We start from the raw sequence: 14,081 nt of genomic DNA, 5'->3' as shown, positions 1-14,081 counted from the left end.
TTAATTTCTCTTAACAATTCTATGCTGCCAACACACAGATCATCTCTTTCTTCACCTTCACTCTCTGTCTGTGATAACAAATCTTTGACTGTCTCGCTGTAGTTCAACATTGGGTAGCCCTGTCGATGATTATTGTCAGTTCTACCATGATGGAGCCCTCTACTTTCCCTCGTCCTCTAATCCAATCAAATCTCCAACCTCTATTATCTTTCACCCAGACAGCCTGATGTTTACCTCCTCAGCTAAGAATCTATGGGGGATATTTTCTAAAAAGTCACGCAACGCAGCGGAGTCCACCATGAGGCTGCGCTACATTGCGTGACAGAAAGGGAGCAGGAGAGCACCACATCTTCAGGGGCATGGCTCTCTCCTCTCCTTTCCCTTGCGCGGGCGCTGATTTTAGCTTCCAAGCGGCAGGCACACACCTTAGCGCCGTAGCGCTAGGGTGTGTGCATGAGTGCAGCATAGGTGTTGTACAGGAAGGGTAGCCTTTGCATAAGTGCTGCACAGTGCAGCACGCATCCAAAGTAGGAAAAGCACAAAGAAATTAAAGCATTTCTACTGTTAGCGCTTCCTTTTAAGAGGCGTTAACTTTTGACGCAAAACCATGTTTACAAATCTTTGTAAATAGGGTTTTGTGTCACAAGCCATGGGTGGTTACACAGGAACGCCAATGTTCCACCCATGTAACGGCCCCTCAGTGCAAAGTAATGTAGGAGTGCTTTGCGCCACTTAGAGGGTGCTTTCCAGCGCAAAACAGGTTTTGCGCTGAAAAGAAAATAACAAAAAATAGAATTTGCGCTGTTTACTGTCACTTTTGTAATGCTAAACCAACGCAAAAGGATGGAAAATCTCCCCATTAGTGTGCTGTTCAGTGCAATAATGCACATGGAAAAATGCATTACCAACACTACCACAGCATCATGTTATTTGATCATGAGCATGGAACAATGCAACCTTGCCTTCAATTCAATTCTCCTCATATCTAGATTGCTGGACTACTGCGACTGTCTTCTAGTGGGTCTCTCTCAGCATTATTTTACCCCACTAACTAGGTGCTAGATTTCACAACCAGGATCTTATTCAAACTTTGCAGACACACACCTACCACTCATATATGTTATAAAGCTGGGTGGCTCTCTGCTACAGAGAGGACCCGGTAAAAGCTGATAACTCGTGTGTTCAAAGTGATTATCATTTTTCCACACTACTTAAACATCATGAACTGCTTCACTCCACCAAGAAATTGGCGCTCCTCTCACCAAAATGTACTTGCCATACATAAAATCCCACGTCTGTTTTCTAGATTCTTGTATCTGCTCATGCGAGGTGACAGCCTCTGAAATGTGTCCTGCCTCCAGCACTGCCTAATTTGTTTAAAAAATGAGGGCCACTACAGCTTGCACCATATATTGCCCCAACTATTCTGCCAATGATAGTAACAACACAACTACTAACCAACACACACACACGAGTGACAATTCTGACTATCTCATCCCCCCAAAGTTAAAAGAATGGCTTGGAAGGCAGGTTATAGTCATTTTTAATGCATATTGAAGTAATAACTGTTGTTTTGCTCATCTCCTAATTAGCTAGACAGCACCACCTTGTGGCTGACTGCTACATACTCCGGTCTTGCCAATTAAGTGATGGTGCCGAGCACCGGAAACCACTGGCTCAAATTAAGCACTGGATGATGTCAGTAGCAGTCATGACACTAGAAACAGGCTAAAGAGCTATCTCATGAAACTAGAGAGGAAGAACACACAAAGACCCCCATCAGATCTATCACAAGTTCGTTGAAGATTTCTCACAAATCTGAACCTCAGTAGAAAAACTTCAATCAACATCTTTGGTTTATGTTCCCTTGGTTTGAGATGACAAACAGCTCACACCAAGTAAATAAAATAAAATAAGTACCAAATAAATACATGTTTTGATTTTGCTTCACTGCTGAATCACCTGTGAAGTTAACCTTAGCTGTAATGTGAAAGACTTATACCTTTAAATGCGCAAAATTGGTATTTTAATTTAAAAAATCATTATTCTTCCAGGCAATATTTGTGTTACACCCACGTCAATTATGAGAGTGTTCAGCTCTATTTGGCAGCGTATAAACAGAAACATTCTTCTTTATATTTATGTACCTTTAGATTACGTAATCACCTACATAATGTTGGAAAATTACTTTTTTTTCTGCTACTAACCAGAAATGCCCATGGACTCTCTCATAAAACTAAGCTGGTGTTTGCAAAGCTGTACCCCTTTGATAAAATATGCATATTGCCATTTCATGGGGTTACAGTTCCTTATTCTGTCAATCCTTATTCTGCAAACCAAAGGTGTATTTTGGTGAGCAAAGCCAATTCTGAATCAGACCTTGAGTGTCAAATATTGATTGAGTGTCTTCATCTCAATGTAAAGAGCAAAGAGAGGACGATTGAATGAAGTAGAGAGAATGCAAATGAACAAAAGAATGATTTAGCTTCAAGATAGTTGATGGAGTCTTTTGGCGGATACTTGTTGACCCTTGACTGCAGTATTATTTCTAGGTTCTTTTTTTCCACTAAAGAAAGTAATAATATTATTGACATTAAAAACAGAATTGATATTTAGAGGTATAGTATACTCTACTTTGTGTACCAGCATGTACAAAAACATCTTATAATGTTTTATGCTTTCTCTACTCCTAAGCAAAACGTCATCATTTTGTTTGGCATTGTAGATCTCCCTGGAAATTCCAGCAAGGCCTTTTGTGCCATTCCTTTTATATTTGAAGGGAAGAAGTTCTTTTCATGCACCACAGAAGGAAGGAGGGATGGAAGATACTGGTGTTCCACCACTGAAAACTTTGACCAAGAAGGGCAGTGGATTATGTGTTCCGGTTCAGGTGAGTTGGACGCGAGTCACTGTCATTATCATGACAATGAAGGATTTATAGGAAAAGTCTCAGGGCCTGGTTCATGAAAGTAAACGTATACTTTTGCTATTTTTTGCTATTCACAAACAAATTTTACAAGTAGTATCTTTATTATCGCGGAGGCTCGGAACTCCTGGCGAAGACTCCACACATAAAAACATAGGACAGTGAAAAATATACTATTTGTAAATTTGTACGTAAATAGCACAGAATCGTAAACGTACACAAAAATTACGTTTACCTTTGTTAATCAGTCCCTCAATGTTTGCAGTCAACGAAGGTTGTAAAATGTTTTCTGTGATCTATGTGGATAAAAAGACAAAAATTCCCAAAACAGCTGATAAACAAAAGTCCCATTCACACCTAGAAGGGATTATCCAGATAGAACCAACAGTTTTGTGGTGATGACGTACTTAGGGCCTCAATTACAAAGGTATAGCATTCAGAAGCTGTACATTTTTCACTGTCCATGAGAAAGCCTTGCTACTTGTTGCCTTTGTGGTACCACAATTGTTTTGAGTGCTTCCCAGTACTCCTCTCATGCTTAATCCTTTGAGAGATCATGGTTTGGCTAGTCACTGAATCGCAATGCCCGTGGTGGGAAAGTGAATTATTATTGGGGGGGTGGGGTAGTAGTCCATCAGAAGTAATAATATTGCTATTCTTGTTAAGCCCAGTAAAGATTTTAGTAATGTAAACCTGAGCTCAGCCACTGGTAGCTATTGCACAGAGCAGACAAGCTTTACTTAAGGAAAAGTATAAAGCATTCAAAAGTGTTAAAATGTCTTGCCACAATTTAAATCCCACTCAAATTTATAAAAATACAAAATAATGTAATGACCAAAATGACAAACATCCAATCAGAGAAACCGAAGATCTGATTTTTAATTGTTTTTAATGATAATACCACCAAAAAGCCTTAATCCCCAACCACTGTCACCTGGTGCGGTTGACGGCTACCTAGGCGCGATTTAAGGCCAACCATGTTGGAGTGTGACTTGCATAAAGAAAACCAAGGGGCAGATTTACAAGCCTCTTACGTCACTTTTGCGTCACTTTCCCAATGTTAGAAATGACGCAAAAGTGGCGCAAGGGGCTTGTAAATAAGCCCCCAAGTATGTCCTAGTCGGAGGTTTTAACTCTGACTTGGACTATAGAAGTCAAACATCCTCAATAGGGCAAGGCAGCAGGCTGTGGCTGAGACTGCTCCACTAGGCCAGATTTCCACCAGTTGAGGTCCCGGTGAATCTTTTGACTTCTGGAGGAAAGCTCCAAATTCTCAACCAAGGACAGTCTCTCGCAAGTCACATACTTTAGGTGACTTCGCTCAGTGAAGATTTCGGCATTCAGACTTTAGCAGTTTTTTGTTTTTTGAGCTCAGATTCTTCCAGTGGTGCAAGTCTGCAAGCTGTAGTTGAAGAAAACAAGACATCCCTCTTAAACAGATTTACTGCTGTGGAAAATCTCCAAGCAAGAGCAACCTGAATTTTGCCCCAACCGCAATGCACCTTCATCGGATAGTCTTGGCTTGTTTGTCCCTGTCCTCCGCAGGACTGTGCAACCAAAAAGATTCTAAGTCGAAGGGTGTTTGTGGTGTTAGGAGGAGTACATAGTTACAGGCCATAAAATAAAAAAAAAACAGCTGCATGAGCCCCCTAAAAAAAGGGGTGACTAAACAAAAAGAGGCATTTTCCTACACTGCCAAGGACTCTTGGTTCGGAAACCGAGTTCTCAGTATGTTTTAGATATACTGTCCTATAGGCACTCAGACTTTGAATTTGCTGGAGATCATAAAAAGAGGTATTGTAGACTGCAAATGAATACCTGCTTGTTCTAAGGGTGGTGAGATGAGATCCACCCATTGCCAATCAGGCTTTTGTAGGTGGCAATGGCCTTCAAGCCTAGCAGGCAAATGCAGGAAATTTGAATGTGAGGAAAAAGCCACCCAACATATGATCTGCCTCAGAAAAGCAGCTAACTGTGACAAGCTAAGGGGGAAAAGGGCACATGAGGTCCCAGCAGAGAATTGGTGTACAAAGCAAAAAGCCAGGGAACTTAAACACCTTCTAAAACAATGAGCTCAATGGGCTACCAAAGTAAAGAGGGGATGTGCTGACAGACCAAAGGGGCTGAATGGGACACAGACCATCTCATTAAGATGCATCCTTGGAAGGCACCAGTGCCTCCAGATCTGTGGTCTGGTATTGGACCCAGTCCATCGTCTGTTCTTGTTCCCTTGATAGTCCCTACCCTCCTACTTGTGCACTATGAATTAAAATGTACTTTTTTTTTCTAAATTTGTTTTGGATTTTTCTTGTGCTTTATTTTGACTTTAAGGTAAACCTGCACGATCTGTGGCATAGCTAACAGGTGGCCGAGCAAAGATAAATTTATTGACTTTAGTGATTCATCCACACAAGGATTGTTACCACACCCCTTAACTAATGCACCCAATTTCTTACAAACACCTAAAGAATATCTATCTGCGATTGGCAAGATAGTTGGCATGGCTTCTTCGCAGTAGTAGCTTTACATCAGACTGTGGCTGAACCACTATGTCATTGAATAGCTGTTGGACGGGGTCTTGGCGAAGCCATTGGCTTTTAGCGGCAAAGCTCTGAGTGGGATATATTTGAATTTTGCACACAGAAAAGGTCTCTTTCCAGCCAGATTCTCCTTGCACCTTCATCCTGTGAAGATTTCTACCTTTTTAGGTAGTCACTTATTTGGAGCTTTGATTCTTCCAGCCGGGCAAGGCTGCTGGGTGTAGATGAAGAGGGCTCCTTGAGGCCCGACACCATCTCCCCAGTCATCTTGGATCAGATTCACTCTTGCAGGAAATGTATTTAGTGGAAACAACCAGATTCTTTCACTCAGTGCGATGCACATTTGTCGGTTCATCTTGGTCGGTTTGTCACGATCCCCTGTCGGTTCTTAGAGCAAAAGGTTTAGCAAAACCTTTTAAATCACAGGTTTTAGGAAACTGTAGGAGGATTACACTTTGACAGAAGCCAAGGGTCCAGGACCTTGGGTACAGTCCTTGTGGGTCAAGACTCACTCCATTAGAGGACAGCAGCAGGGTCCATGGCAACTCGAGTTGGAACTGGTCACCTGGGCGGTTTCTGGAAAGGCTTGTGGGAGTAAATCCCTGTAGTTTAACAGGTCCAGGACACTGGCAGAAAGGCACATTTTCTGTACGCAGGACAATGACAACTTTCCGAAAGTGAACTTTTAAAAATAGTAATATAAAATTCTACTTTACCATTAAACTGAATGTGCTAAGACAATAACACCTATGCATCATAAGTTGTTATAATATTACAATATTTTCCTTTGGAAGAGCTAACCTTGCTGCAATACAAAAACAACTTAGGAGGTTTTTCACTGCCAGGGCATGTACATCCTTAAATATACATGTCCAACTATTTTAAATATGTGGATAGTGAGATCAGTGGATCACTGGTCCCATCCTTGGGTGCACACTATGGTTCCTCTGTGATTCAAAGAGGTTTCATACTTCGTTCATTGTATTTTTTCACATTTATTTAACATGACAGTTCATTGATGAGTTTCATAAGTACATTATGTTCATAAGTTAATCCATTCTTAACATATTGGCACTGTCCCTTGTGTCAATCCAATGCATTTCGGTGCTACTATCTGCCCCTTCGTCAGGGAAAGGTACTGTAACAAAATCAAATTGCATGGAGTGAGTCTAAAGTAGTAAATTCGTGATGGTGTGTGATTTAAATTAGGGGTAGTGGACGCTACAGGGCGTGTGGGGGAGGGTAGGTGTCGTATTATGTGGTCACCTTAAAAAACTTAAATACCCGTGGGGAAGACAAATGAAAGCTCCTGGCGTTGCTTACGTGTGCCGATATCGTTATGAACCGTGATTCTGAAAGTAAAGGGAATAGGATCGGTAAATATACGTCGGGCGTGGTTCATCACGTTCAGGGTTTTAAGCTTGTCGGTACACTAACCTGGTTAACGGAGCTTCGGGTTGGAGGTAATCCACTCGCTACGCCGGTCAGGACGGGAACGTCTACTGCCGCGTTTAATCATTTACGAATGCTATGGTCACGTGATCATAGATAGCGAGAAAAGACTCGCGTTCGCGGTCAGATATTGTTGTGTGTTATTCAGCGGGTCAGAATTCAAAAACTAAAATAAAGTTAGAATTGGGTAAAGTTAATGGTGTAATTGAGTACGATGTGTCACAGTATTAATGTGTGGATACCAGGTGAAGTAAAGACAGCTCAAGTGGGTTCAGAGTGATGAGAACATAATGGCCCGGGATAAACATTAGTGTGATTATAGAGTTAACAATTCAAATAAAAAATATGCAAATTGCAGTACATTTGGTGTAATTACACAGGAAGCCTTTTAGGGCTCCAAATTGCAACATTTAGAGGTAACAAGAGAGTTCGATTCTGTCATTTAAGCCGAATGGCTTCTGTGTAGATAATCTTTGGATCCAGGTATTTTCACGTTGGAGCAGGTATTTCGTATTGTCTCTACCTTCCTTTTTAGGTCGAGCTCTCTCGACCTATTGTCACGGAGATGCTCCTCAAGGGAGCTCGACTGGTGCACGAGCGTCGATTGCACATCGTGAACGCGCATAGCCAGCCAGCATGCCAGCACCCCCCCCCCCCCAGCCGTGCACATCACAATCACACACGCACACAGCCACACGGAAGCACACACACACACACCCTCTGCCCCCCACCCACTCACCTGGCTCTTTCCTGCGTGTCCCTCTCCCTCTGCAGTGGGTCAGTGTAGGCAGCAGGCAGCCTCGGAAGTCGGCGTGTCTTCTCCGGCGATCCGATGTGCACGCTCACGGCGACATGCGCTCCCACTGCTTTCGCGCCGGCATTACCATTTCCGCAGTTGCACCAACCTGACCAAAAAGCACAACCATTGACGTGTGGAGCGTGGTCAGCCGATGACCAGAAGCATGCCTAGAATGACAGCACAAGCGTGGACGGATAGTGCTTTTTTATTTAGAAACCTGGAATTTAGCGAGCGCACCTCATCCGTCGTGCTATTAAAGCACAGTGCTTGCGCATGCGCCGTGATCCAATATGATTGGAGAGGGAGGCGTCCTGGTGTAGTTCACGTTCGACGTTCCCTGTTCTGTGCGTGTGACATCACCAGGATCGTTGTTGTCATGTGTATGGTCCTCTCTTTCCACCGTCATGTATGTGCTCTCAGTGCATCCCGGGCGGTGCCGTTTACTATTTTCCACAGTTGTACTTTTCATTCTTGACTTCGCATTAGTGTCTCCAAACCAGAGGTGAACAACCCTTGGTGTGCATCAGCACACATCTCTTTACCTTTATCAAGAGGCCGCCAGTCGTGCTGCTCAGACGCTGCAGGTAGATTCACATCACTGAAGCAGGAGGTGCCCCCTGGCATGAAGCCTCCTCAAACAATGTTTATCAAGTGCTGGTAACTGATGCGGCCCAAGCATTCAGTGACTGCCATTAGGAAAACCATGTTGAACCGCAAGTACCAGAATGCACTTGGGAAAGGATTCTGACAAGCGCCTGATGGGCTCCCGTGTGAAGCAGCTGCAACACAACCCTGCAGTGGGTCGCCTGCACCTGGACAGTCATGTGGTGAGTTGGCTCTAAGAAGGCAAACTCTGCCTTTTGGAGGGGCGGTAGCTTTTGGACATTTACCCTGGAGCGTGGTCGTGCAAGACTTTGAGGAGGGGTCAGGTATTTGTGCATCGCTTCCTGCCCTCACTCAGCACATTCGTCATGCTCTCAATTGAAACTTTCTTCTAATCCGACGACAGTGGAGCATTATCAGGAGTGTGAGGTGGGCATTGTGCCTCAGGTCACACATGAGCTCAGTGGCTCCGTTCTGTATTGTTAGGAAGTTGGTGATTTACTGGTGTGGGGCTCAGATAGTGCAGGTGGGAGGGGAGCGCTCCGAGGACCAGGGCACTCCTGTCAAGGAACTGTGAGGGCTGACGAAAGTGAGGAGGAGGGGCAGGAGACACCCCCATCCCACATATCTTGCATTCTTACTGATCTGGAGGGGAGAAGTGGTAGAAGAGGCATTTCGTGGCAGGCACCGATAGTCTGTCTGGAAACCACCAGATCACAAGCATCTGCAATGCAATTGGTTTCGCATTTACGCAAGTTTGAGCTATTGGCATTTTAAATGACAATGCCTTTTATTTATGTTTTGGTTTTAAAAACATAAATAAAGGGCATTGTCATTTACAATACCAATAGCTCAAAGTAGCGTAAATGCGACACCTATCGCATTGCAAATGCTTGTATTATTTCTTTCTAGCCCCATATGCCATTTTCTGCCTCATGACAGCAGGGAGCAGCTCTATTATCACCTTCACAGAGCTGTCTGAAAATGTTAGAGGCAATTCGATTTTGCTCAACCACAGTGAGAGCGGATTAGAAAAACTACTGAATATACAGAAATTGCCTAGACGGGTTTCTGCTTCAAAATACTGCTGAGGGGTCTTGTTTGAGCAGGTACCTCAATTGTAATGTAGGATAAAATGATAATAAAACACAATTTATGGAAGTTATATTTTTATATTTTGTGCTGCAGGAGTAGCAATTGCATCACTTCCTAAAATGCATATTTCTTTTCTGTACTTGAGGGCAGTTGCACAATTCGTATTGGAGAATATTAAGAAGGTTCTTGTCATATCAAGTCATATTTATATTGCTGTGACTTCGAATCATTTTTAAATCAGCTATTATAGTCAACCCCTTCGTGACATGCAGCCCTTATTATTTAGCTAAATTGGGGTTTCGCCTAAACCTCGTTCCCATCATCCTCTCAACTCAGGGACATGAGCAGCAATAAAATGAGCAGCTTTTTTGTCGGTCATTGTTAATGGGAGAAATAGAGTATGCTTATGTGATACATTTTCCTGCCTCACCTTGACCTACCTGGTGACTCCACGCCATTTCTGCCATTTACAAGAGGGAAACGCGCTCCACACCGAGCTACCGCCGCGCCAGGAGACATCAGCGGCAGCAGAGCGGACTCGGTACCCCAGGGGGACCTGCTTCAGCGCACGCTGTGCGCGTCACCATCTAGCGCCAGGAGGCGCCTTAAAAGTCGGGTCCACCCGCAACGCGGGACGCGAGCGGGACGCCGGGCGAAGCCCGGGCCAAGGGCGGGCCCGTTTTAGCCCGTTCTAGACAGTGAGAGACTGGACTGGGCCATCCCTCTTACTTCCACCCTCCAAATTGAACAGTGGCAAGGTAATACACCTTTACATCTACAGTGTAATTGGACCATTTTTTGCTACTTATTGCTAGAGCCTTGTTGCCAACCATTGTTTGTTTACTATGTCCAAACAAAAAACGCCTGTCACCCCGGCTAATACCATGCATAATTACCTGGTGCAGGTAGTGACAAAAATTAATAATAATCGGAGGTCCTCCCTAGGTATGGGGGATTCGCCACCTTGTGCCCAAATCAACCAGTCTCAATCTGTAACTGATGATCTCATTGCCACCGACCCCAGTGAAGACCCAACTGAGCACTTAGAAATTAATGTTTCAATGACCTCTGTGGTCCAACAACTTGACCCCTTTACAGATCTGATCATCCTAGAAGACCAAGATAAATCTGTAACAATTGAGGAGTCAGTTATAGAAAGCAATACACCCCCAACACCGGTCCCCGCTCCAAGAGCAAAAAAAGGGATCACTAAGGCGCCACCTAGAAGAGGCGGGCTACGCTCTTCTAAAAACAAACCTGTAACCCCACCTAGACGAGCAAAGAGAAAGAAAGAGGATGGGATAAGGGAGGAAGAGTATGAAAATGAAGAAGGGGAGGACACCCTTTTAATTAAGCTCATGGGTACACTAGAGTCCAAACTATTAGGTCTAATGAAACCCCTCATATCAAAGGTTGACCAATTAGTCACCAAGGTCAACAAGCTAGAGTCCCTGTTAAGGAAAACCAATGAGGGGGTGGGGGAAATACCAAATCTAGTTGCATCTAAAATTGAACAAATGGAGACTGCGGGAAAATCACTAGGGGTGACCATGAATAATGGCTTACAAGCTTCTTCAGATCAAGTCCAACAAGCTAGCCCTAGGAATGATAATACCTCTGACATGGCCCTAGTTTCGGAGGCAGCCCAACTAGTGGGCAACAGCATTCCTGAGTCCTTAAACCCAGAATCTGCCCCAGTTGAATTAATTGTTGAAGCCTCGCCACTTATTTTAGTACTAGCAAACACACCCATGCTGAAAACTGGTCAGATCGAGTCTTCAGATTCCTTAAGAAACAAGGCTCTCCAGTGGTTGAGTAGTAACATGCATATATCCCCCTGGGGCAAGGAAAAACTATCAGACGATCTGCTTACAGCAAGAAGAGTTAGGTGGATAGGTACTAAGCCAAAGAAATTTCAAGGGGATTGTGTGGTCTTGAACTTTAAGGGCCCCGAGGTTCTGCCCGATGTCCTACAGAACATTCTTCCCCCACAACGTAGGACAGCTGAAATAGTTCCACTGACACTGGATTTCTTCTATAGTAGAAGAGGTCTAGTAGCAAAGCCGAGTATATTAAGAACCAAATGGACAGTAGTGGGAAATAGAAGGGCCAGAACCAACCCAGCATGTGAGTGGGGGCTAAGCTTGGATAACCAATATTCTGCGTTAACGGACTTAAATGAGTGTGATTGACTCGCATGTGTCTCTCCTGTTACCCTGAATATGCAGTTGGGCCAAGGACATGTTAAGATTTCCATGTTAGATGAATCTATACCAGCCCCAGATGTATTTTGTACTTCCTTCTTGGAAGAACAAAATAGAGCCCAGGTGGAACAGGAAAGAACATTGGAGGAAGTTGAGCTGTCATCGAGATTGAATAAAAATGTAATACTAGGAGTAGACCCTGCAGAAACATTAAATATTCCTGATATTGTTCAGACATACTCTCAACAGGCTAAACCGCAATTATCAATTATTTCATGGAACATAGCTGGAATTACTAATAAGTTAAACATCCCAGATTGGGTTGATTTCATAAACCAGTACGATATCATCATGTTCCAAGAAACTTGGTTGCTTACACCAATTTTCAGGCAAGGGTATCTGAATTTCTTTGTCCCGGCAATAAGCAACAGAGTGGGACGTCCCTCGGGGGGCCTGTTAATTTGGGTACGCCAAACTTTGAATTGCTCGGTTAAGCAAAGGTCTATACCCTCAAATGACATTTTGGCACTTGATATTACTTGGCAAAATGGTCATCAGTTAGCCCTGTTTAATCTGTATTCAAGGGGAGTAGCCAGGGGTAAATCATCAGAGACCCTATCGTGCCTCGAGAATAATATTGAACAGCTACCAGACCCCACCCATATAATAATAGGCGGGGATTTTAATACTACCTTCGAACCCTTGGGTGAGGAGGATAAAGTCCTGGCTGAAGATGAGGATACCAAGTGGGGTATACCCCAATTAGATATCCCTGTAATTAGGAAATGGAGCACGGTAGCAATACAACTGAAAAGTTTTTGTCTTTCAAGAGGACTTAGAGCAGCAAATGGTCGGACAGTGTCAGATTCCATGGGGAAAAATACCTTTGATAATGGTAGATCGGCCAGTAGGATAGATTATATACTCCTGGACGTAAGGTTCTGGGATAAATTGGTAGATATGGAAGTGAAGGTTAAGATTGAAAGTGATCACAATCCATTGTGCCTGACACTACATACCTACCATGATATATCTAAGTATCCTAGAGAGGATCATATGGTTACTCAGGACCTAGTAAGTTCTAATAATTCCCGATACTTGAAGTGGAGTATGCTCCTAGAAGATCTCGCTAAAATAGAGATTCTAAAGAAAGTAGTGGTGGGTGAAGTTGCTAAGATCAAGTCCCATTTTGGACAGACTGATTTTATTGACTATATGATGGCTGCCCATGAGATACTTTTTACTACAATCCAAAGTTTTTTCCATAAAAAAATTTCCACAAATAAAATGAAGAAATTACAAGAAACCAGGGGGTGGTATGATAAGAGCTGCAGGGCAGCTCGAGACAACCTTAGTAAGGAATTAAGACTAGGAAGGCCTGAAGCAGTAAGGCTGGCGAGAAACCAGTATAGGCAGGTTCAAAAATCAGCTAAGAAGCGTTGGGACGAGGATTGTTGGCAAGAACTTAAGGAGATATGTGCCTCCAAGGACTCTAAGCGCTTCTGGGCCTCAGTAAAATGGGCAAAGGGTGGCATAGCACCCCAGCCTGTTAATAATGTCGCAAAGAACAGTTGGATAGAATACTTTCAACCACAGTATGCCCGTAACCCTATGTTTAATAATGTTAGCCTTCCTCCACAAGTTTACTACAAAGCACCACTATTTGTTGAGAGGGATGTGAGTGTTGTACTAGACTGTGTAGCAGGGGGGAAAGCTCCAGGTATGGATGGAATTCCGGCTGACATTTTTCTATCTGACCGGAAGTCCTGGTGCACCTACTTTACAATGTTGGCTAATGCAGTGGCTATGGGAGGGAACGTGCCTGCCTCATGGAAGGGAGCCGAAATAATTCCCATATATAAAAAAGGCGACCGATCCTTGGCTAAAAACTACAGACCCATTAGTTTGATCGACACAGCTCAAAAGTTAATGGGCCGACTAGTGCAAAATAAACTGCAGCAATGGATCGACGAAAATAACATCCTGTCATCTTATCAAGCTGGGTTCAGGCCCCTAACTAGTAGCGTCGACCAAGTTCTCCATTTTCTAACAATTTATTGGAGAAATGTCACCCTGAAGAAGGGGACATTGTATGCAGTTTTTGTAGATCTAAAAGCCGCTTTTGACCTGGTCCCCAGGGAAAAACTTTGGCAGACCTTGGCGGATGCAGGCATAAAACAGGAATTGCTCACACTCCTTGTTCGCCTACACGAAAATAATTTCGCAAGAATACGATGGGGCAAACAAGGAGAGGTAACTGACTCCTTCCCGGTTGAACGTGGGGTAAGGCAAGGGTGTGTCCTAGCGCCAACCCTCTTCTCTATTTATATAAATGGTATCGTTAAACATCTGGAGAAGATTGCTAGTGACGCCCCTGTAATAGCCGGCTCTCGTGTACCAGTTCTCATGTTTGCGGACGATACATTATTACTTTCCCGCACCCCTAGTGGGTTACAAAAAGT

The 14,081-nt window shown here is 43.6% G+C and overlaps 1 protein-coding gene across 2 annotated transcripts in view; it reads left to right on the top strand.

Moving 5' to 3' along the window:
* Window positions 1-14,081, top strand: part of LOC147734821 (scavenger receptor cysteine-rich type 1 protein M130-like) — a 119,301-nt gene that overhangs the window by 33,521 nt on the left and 71,699 nt on the right. For both annotated transcript variants that reach the window (XM_086953079.1, XM_086953080.1), the window contains exon 3: window positions 2,726-2,890. In XM_086953079.1, coding sequence (XP_086809205.1) covers window positions 2,726-2,890 — 165 coding nt within the window. The remainder of the gene's footprint in view (window positions 1-2,725; window positions 2,891-14,081) is intronic.

The sequence above is a fragment of the Lissotriton vulgaris genome, chromosome 1_2 (genome assembly GCF_964263255.1).
Source record: "Lissotriton vulgaris chromosome 1_2, aLisVul1.2, whole genome shotgun sequence".
NCBI classification, from domain to species: domain Eukaryota; kingdom Metazoa; phylum Chordata; class Amphibia; order Caudata; family Salamandridae; genus Lissotriton; species Lissotriton vulgaris.
This window is presented reverse-complemented; position numbering and strand designations above follow the sequence as displayed.